This window comes from Chrysemys picta, chromosome 9, assembly GCF_011386835.1.
Source record: "Chrysemys picta bellii isolate R12L10 chromosome 9, ASM1138683v2, whole genome shotgun sequence".
Taxonomy (NCBI): domain Eukaryota; kingdom Metazoa; phylum Chordata; order Testudines; family Emydidae; genus Chrysemys; species Chrysemys picta.
In genome coordinates, this window is record NC_088799.1 from 43,422,089 (window position 1) to 43,429,143 (window position 7,055).

General features: G+C 41.3%; 2 protein-coding genes across 2 annotated transcripts; both read right to left on the minus strand.

Moving 5' to 3' along the window:
* Nucleotides 1-865: 865 nt before the first annotated feature.
* LOC135973580 (G-protein coupled receptor 55-like) lies at nt 866-2,218 on the minus strand. The gene has a single exon (XM_065557426.1). The coding sequence runs from the start codon at nt 2,210-2,212 to the stop codon at nt 1,316-1,318; it is 897 nt and encodes a 298-aa protein (XP_065413498.1). The 5' UTR covers nt 2,213-2,218; the 3' UTR covers nt 866-1,315.
* A 3,005-nt stretch (nt 2,219-5,223) lies between these two features.
* LOC103305928 (G-protein coupled receptor 55-like) lies at nt 5,224-6,263 on the minus strand. The gene has a single exon (XM_008165930.2). It carries the CDS (start codon nt 6,261-6,263, stop codon nt 5,367-5,369), a length of 897 nt encoding a protein of 298 aa, XP_008164152.2. The 3' UTR covers nt 5,224-5,366.
* Nucleotides 6,264-7,055: the final 792 nt, after the last annotated feature.

Genomic DNA, 7,055 nt, shown 5'->3' on the forward strand with positions numbered 1-7,055 from the left:
GTTTTTGGTTCTGATTTTATTAATAAAACTAGGTTATAGCCAACTGTTAAACAACAGTGCAGATGTATATGAAAAGGAGATGCTAAGGGGAAATTGATGAGTCAGGGCCCTGACTGAGGTATAGATTGGGTCTGGGATTTTCTAAGCTGTCTAGGGGCTTTAGATATACAACTCCCATTCATTTAAATGGTGATCATGTGTCTAAATCCCCTGGGTGGTTTTGGAATTCTCTTTTAGCAGCCTTGCACCATATATTCTAGGTCTCCACTTCAATATAGGCAAGATCTGTAGAGACGGAAAGCTGTTACAAAACACACGCTGGATTTGAAAGGCAGACCTTTAGGAGATGGTGAAAATTGCTACCCAAACATCAGCCCGTGTGAAATGGAATTGGTGATCTCATTTCCAAATGGGCACATGTGCACATCCCCAAAAAGCATGGGCTTGATTCAGCCCTGGGGTATACAGGTTTCTATTAGCATACCCCAGCAGTGTAGCCCTTTGGTGGGGAAAAGGTGCCCACAGTCCTACTCCACAGTGAAGGGGCATGCCCAAGACATGCTGGTTCAGGACAACCTCAATGCACAAAGGTCATATGGAGCTCTGGATGTAAATATAGGGTCAGATTATGCAACCCTTATTCATGCTGAGAAGTACTTTAGTCATTGAGGAGTTCCGCTTAAGTCAATGTGATTATTTGCAAACAAAGTCAAAGTGAGTAAAGCAGGCAGAGTCAGGCCCTCACTCTGTGCTTGCCGTGTGGCTAGGCAGAGAACCACTGGCTACAGGGCTGTCAGTCTGGAACCTTTGCTGACACTAAAGCCAGGCAAACACTTTTCAAGAAAACAAGAGACACCACTCATGGTTGGGATTTGTGTCACCATTTATAGGAAATAGTTTCAATTTTTATTTTTTACAAACCGCAAGACAAAACAAGATGCAAAAAGAAAAATTAAGGAGGTGGTTCTTAGTACAGGCTTCACTGTTTTTATATTTTCAAATAAAAAATTCCACCTTGAGTGTCTACAATTAGGCACCTACCTTAACTGAGCCCGCACAGTTCCTATTGAAGTAGCTCTTCAATAGGCAACACTTTCTGGTAACCATTTGGTTTTCAAATACAGTTATGTTTGACTGTTAGTTAGAACTACTTTTATTTGGCAATTGATTTTTGCTGGTCCTTTGGATGATGGCTTAAGAGAGAGTTCAGTGAGCATCAGATAAAAACAATCTTCAAAATTAGCTAGAAGTGGTCAGTTTTCAAAAGCTTCCCCTGGCCCTGCTCCCAGAATGAGTGAGACTTGCAGCACTTTGATTAACTACTGTTGGTTGTTTTCTGACTCTCCTGAGGTGGGGATTTCAAAAACTCCTTAAGGACAAAATAATAGCAAATTGCATCCAGGCAGCAGTTGAGGTTAGCCCAGCAGAGGCTGATCTGAACAAAAGACCGTAAGATTTGCAGAAGATTGCTTGTGATGACCTCTCTTTTTACCAAATAATACAAGATCAATGCCACATGGAAAGGGGTGAAACAGACGACAAATGTGGCTAGGTTTGCCATGACTATCTTCACTGATTTACTTGTGTCAGTAAGGGGATCGTCTGGCTTTCTGCTCCTTTTCAAGCATATGATGATCTGAGCTGTGCAGAAGATCATTGCTGTCATGCTGCCAAGAAAGGCAATCTCCAAGGTGACAAGCACACCTGGGTTTTCCCATATTTTATTAGAGAAGCTATGGAAGCATGTAGTAATTGTGCTATCATGGAATTGGTAAGTAAAGGAAGTTCCAGCCCACACACCCAAGCAGACGATGGAACAGACCATAGCAGCTTTCTTGGTGGATCTCAGGGAAATGGCTAAGAATGGATGTCGGATGGCAATATATCGGTCCACACATATACATAGGGAGATGAGAATGCTCCCATACATGTTCACAAAGTAAAGGCTTTCCAGGAATGAGCAGAATGTCGACCCCAAGTTCCACTTGTCCTGGGAGCCATAGGAAATGATTTTAAAAGGAAGGGTAAACAGCAGCAAGGTATCCAGAGTAATAAGTGACACCAGGTAGATTGTTGATTCTGTCAGTTTCCTGATCTTACAAAAGACAAACCACAAAGCCATCATATTGAACAGCAATCCCAGGACAAATGTTGGAATGTACAGGGTTATCTGGAACAGCTGCACATAACTTTCGACAGGGCTATTCGCCATATCTCGTTTTACTGAAAAATAAAGAAACATACTCATGTTCACATTGAAGAATCAGAATATAGATTTTAAAGCCTTATCCAAAGTCCCTTGAGGTCAGTGGAAAGACTCCCATTGACTTCAGTGAGCTTTGGATCAGACCCTTAATGAACATCATTTTGTTTTAAATATGGGGACCATTGAGCATCTTACTCAGTGATAGATCATACCATGTAGGCCCAATCCTGAATGGCGTGGATCTACACTACAGCAGGGGAAGCACAGACTCCTGGAGTTCAGTGGTGTGCAAGCTCCTCCACCCTTAAAGTTGGTACCTCCTGTTGTCCCTGGTTGCTTAGTTAACTTTGTAGTTTGGTGTAGAGGGCGTCTAGTCCTTGACCCCACCAACCCCTTGAAGTGATGCAAGCTCCTTGGGGGTGATTGAAGAACTCTCCCGGTATTCCCCAGATGTAAGGGACTGCAACTGTGACTAATCCTTGCACTAATCCTGAGAGAAATGGTCAGGAGATTTCAAGTGGGATAATTTTGGTTGATATTAACAACTCAGAAGCAAAATGAGAAATAAGAATATGTGTTTTCAGCCACATGTTATACTTACCATAGGCTATTTATTACTCTCTGTATACGCAGTCCAAGCTCCCAGGTGGCGACAGTGACTGTGTAGCAGATCCTTTCTCAACAAACAGGCTGTTAGAAACCACACAGGACTTTAACCATGGAGCTGCGGTGGTGAAATATTCCACTGTTTCTTGGTGAATTGAGACTCCAGTTTGATTCAACATTCCCAGACTCTTCTGAAAAAAGAGCTCTTGTTACTCTCTGCAATTCCAGTCTCCTGCAGAAGCCGTTGTAAATGCAAATGTTTAATAACTCTGTGTCCTTTCTCCAGTCATTCAAAACAACCATTTCCTCTAACAAACCTTTTTTATCAGCTCTGTGCCACTGCTTGACAAAGGTATGTGACTTCAATATCGTCAAATGCTACCCAGAGGTTGCTGCTACCTCCCCGCAATGCACTTCCAGTAGGACTTTGAGTTCAACACACTTTCATTTCAGTGTCACCAATGTATTGTAAATAAAACAGTTCCTTATTTCAGACCAAGTTACTTCCCCAGCATGACAGAGCACCACAACATGGTTGGATAGAGATTAAGATCAGCACAGAGGACATTTACTTTGTTACACGCAATTTGTTTTATTAGCCTCTAGGAATTGCAGCTGGATTGGAAAGTGGAGAGGATGCTTGCAATTTACCCCTTCAAGAAGACAATATAATATGACAAACTACTGTGTAAATCAATAATCAACATTAATTTAGAACTGAACAGCAGCACCTAAAACATATCTTAGGTAATTAGTAAATGTGTTACTAGCAGGGTTGTGTGTATGCAGTGCATCATTCCTATAATAATATTGAGTGAAATTCAGAGGCACTCAGCCACCCAGCATGCCATACTTAATTCCCAGTGAAACATGCATAGACCTTATACTGTCTTCCTGCACAGAGGGGCATTTCACGCAAGCTGCTTAAAGACACTATCCATTGTTTTGCAGAAGATATATTGGGCTAGCTTTTCAAAAGAACTCTGCATATAAGGGAATATTACGTTGTGAGCTCTTTTGGAAATCTGGTCCATAGACACTATGGAAAATGGATCTGGGTAAAATAGATGATAGAATTTTTATGACATTCTTCAACCATTGGTTTGGCTCATTTTCACATCCTTGAAATATTTTGTGACAATTTGATGTTCTGCCATTATGTTTTTTATTAATTGCATATTGGCTTTTGTGCTAGCAGGAAAATTTAATGCAGAAATGCTATGACATCATATACGTTAGAATTACCATGAAATGCTTCTGATTTTATTAATAAAACTAGGTTATAGCCAACTGTTAAACAACAGTGCAGATCTATAGGAAAAGGAGATGCTAATGGGGAATTGATGAGTCAGGCCCTCACTGAGGTATAGATTGGGTCTGGGATTTTCTAAGCTGTCTAGGGGCTTTAGATATACAACTCCCATTCATTTAAATTGTGATCATGTGTCTAAATCCCCTGGGTGGCTTTGAAATTCTCTTTTAGCAGCCTTACACCATATATTCTAGGTCTCCATTTCAATATAGGCAAGGTCTGTAGAGACGGAAAGCCGTTACAAAACACAAACTGGATTTGAAAGGCAGACCTTTAGGAGATGGTGAAAATTGCTACCCAAACATCAGCCTGTGTGAAATGGAATTGGTAGTCTGATTTCCAGATGGACACATGTGCACATCCCCCAAAAGCATGGGCTTGATTCAGCACAGGCGTATGCAGGTTTCTATTAGCATACCCCAGCAGTGTAGCTCTTTGGTGGGGAAAAGGTGCCCACAATCCTGCTCCACATGAAGGGGCATGCACAAGACATGCTGGTTCAGAACAACCTCAACGCACAAAGGTCATATGCAGCTCCGGATGCAAATATAGGGTCAGATTATGCAACCCTCATTCATGCTGAGAAGTACCTTACTCATTGAGGAGTTCCACTTAAGTCAATGTGATTATTTTCAAAATAAGTCAATGTGAGTAAAGCAGGCAGACCTAAGATTGTGCCTGCCGCGTGGCTAGGCAGAGGATCTCTGGCTACAGGGCTGTCAGTCTGGAACCTTTGCTGACACTAAACCCACACAAACACTTTTCAAGAAAACAAGAAACACTACTCATGGTTGGGATTTTTGTCACCGTTTATAGGAAATAGTTTCAATTTTTATTTTTTACAAAGCCCAAGACAAAAAAGATGCAAAAAGAACAATTAAGGAGGTGGTTCTTAGTACAGGTTTCACTGTATTTATATTTTCAAATAAAAAATTCCACCTTGAGTGTCTACAATTGAAGACACCTACATTAACTGAGCCTCCACAGTTCCTATTGAAAAAGCTCGTCAGTAGGCAACACTTTCAGGTAACCATTTGGTTTTCAAGTACAGTTTTGTTTGACTGTTAGTTAGAACTACTTTTATTTGGCAATTGATTTTTGCTGGTCCTTTGGATGATGGCTTAAGAGAGAGTTCAGTGAGCATCAGATGAAAACAATCTTCAAAATTAGCTAGAAGTGGTCAGTTTTCAAAAGCTTCCCCTGGCCCTGCTCCCAGAATGAGTGAGACTTGCAGCACTTTGATTAACTACTGTTGGTTGTTATCTCGCTCTCCTGAGGTGGGGATTTCAAAAACTCCTTAAGGACAAAATAATAGCAAATTGCATCCAGGCAGCAGTTGAGGTTAGCCCAGCAGAGGCTGATCTGAACAAAAGACCGTAAGATTTGCAGAAGATTGCTTGTGATGACCTCTCTTTTTACCAAATAATACAAGATCAATGCCACATGGAAAGGGGTGAAACAGACGACAAATGTGGCTAGGTTTGCCATGACTATCTTCACTGATTTACTTGTGTCAGTAAGGGGATCGTCTGGCTTTCTGCTCCTTTTCAAGCATATGATGATCTGAGCTGTGCAGAAGATCATTGCTGTCATGCTGCCAAGAAAGGCAATCTCCAAGGTGACAAGCACACCTGGGTTTTCCCATATTTTATTAGAGAAGCTATGGAAGCATGTAGTAATTGTGCTATCATGGAATTGGTAAGTAAAGGAAGTTCCAGCCCACACACCCAAGCAGACGATGGAACAGACCATAGCAGCTTTCTTGGTGGATCTCAGGGAAATGGCTAAGAATGGATGTCGGATGGCAATATATCGGTCCACACATATACATAGGGAGATGAGAATGCTCCCATACATGTTCACAAAGTAAAGGCTTTCCAGGAATGAGCAGAATGTCGACCCCAAGTTCCACTTGTCCTGGGAGCCATAGGAAATGATTTTAAAAGGAAGAGTAAACAGCAGCAAGGTATCCAGAGTAATAAGTGACACCAGGTAGATTGTTGATTCTGTCAGTTTCCTGATCTTACAAATGACAAACCACAAAGCCATCATATTGAACAGCAATCCCAGGACAAATGTTGGAATGTACAGGGTTATCTGGAACAGCTGCACATAACTTTCGACAGAGCTATTCGCCATATCTCGTTTTACTGAAAAATAAAGAAACATACTCATGTTCACATTGAAGAATCAGAATATAGATTTTAAAGCCTTATCCAAAGTCCCTTGAGGTCAGTGGAAAGACACCCATTGACTTCAGTGAGCTTTGGATCAGACCCTTAATGAACGTCATTTTGTTTTAAATATGGGGACCACTGAACATCTCAGTGCTAGATCATACCGTGTAGGCCCAATCCTGAATAGCGTGGATTTATGCAGTCCAAGCTCCCAGGTGGAGACAGTGACTGTGTAGCAGATCCTTTCTCAACAACAGGATGTTAGAAACCACACAGGACTTTAATCACGGAGCTGCGGTGGTGAAATATTCCACTGTTTCTTGGTGAATTGAGACTCCAGTTTGATTCAACATTCCCAGACTCTTCTGAAAAAAGAGCTCTTGTTTGTCTCTGCAATTCCAGTTTCCTGCAGAAGAAGATGAATTGTAAATGTAAATGTTTAATAACTCCATGTCCTTTCTCCATTCATTCAAAACAACCATTCCTCTAACAAATCGTTTTTATTAGCTCCGTGCCACTGCTTGACAAAGGTATGGAACTTCAATATCATAAAATGCTACCCAGAGATTGCAGCTACCTCCACCCAATGCACTACCAGTATGACTTACTGAGTTCAACACATTCATTTCAGTGTCACCAATGTATTGTAAATTAAACTGTTCCTGTATTTCAGACCAAGTTACTTTCCCAGCATCTCACTTGACAGCTCAGCACAACATGGTTGGATAGAGATTAAGATCAGCACAGAGGACAT

What these genes read in the sequence shown, in the direction of transcription:
- LOC103305928 (XM_008165930.2), bottom strand. Translation starts at nt 6,263, where the DNA reads ATGGCGAATAGCTCTGTCGAAAGTTATGTGCAGCTGTTCCAGATAACC.
- LOC135973580 (XM_065557426.1), bottom strand. Translation starts at nt 2,212, where the DNA reads ATGGCGAATAGCCCTGTCGAAAGTTATGTGCAGCTGTTCCAGATAACC.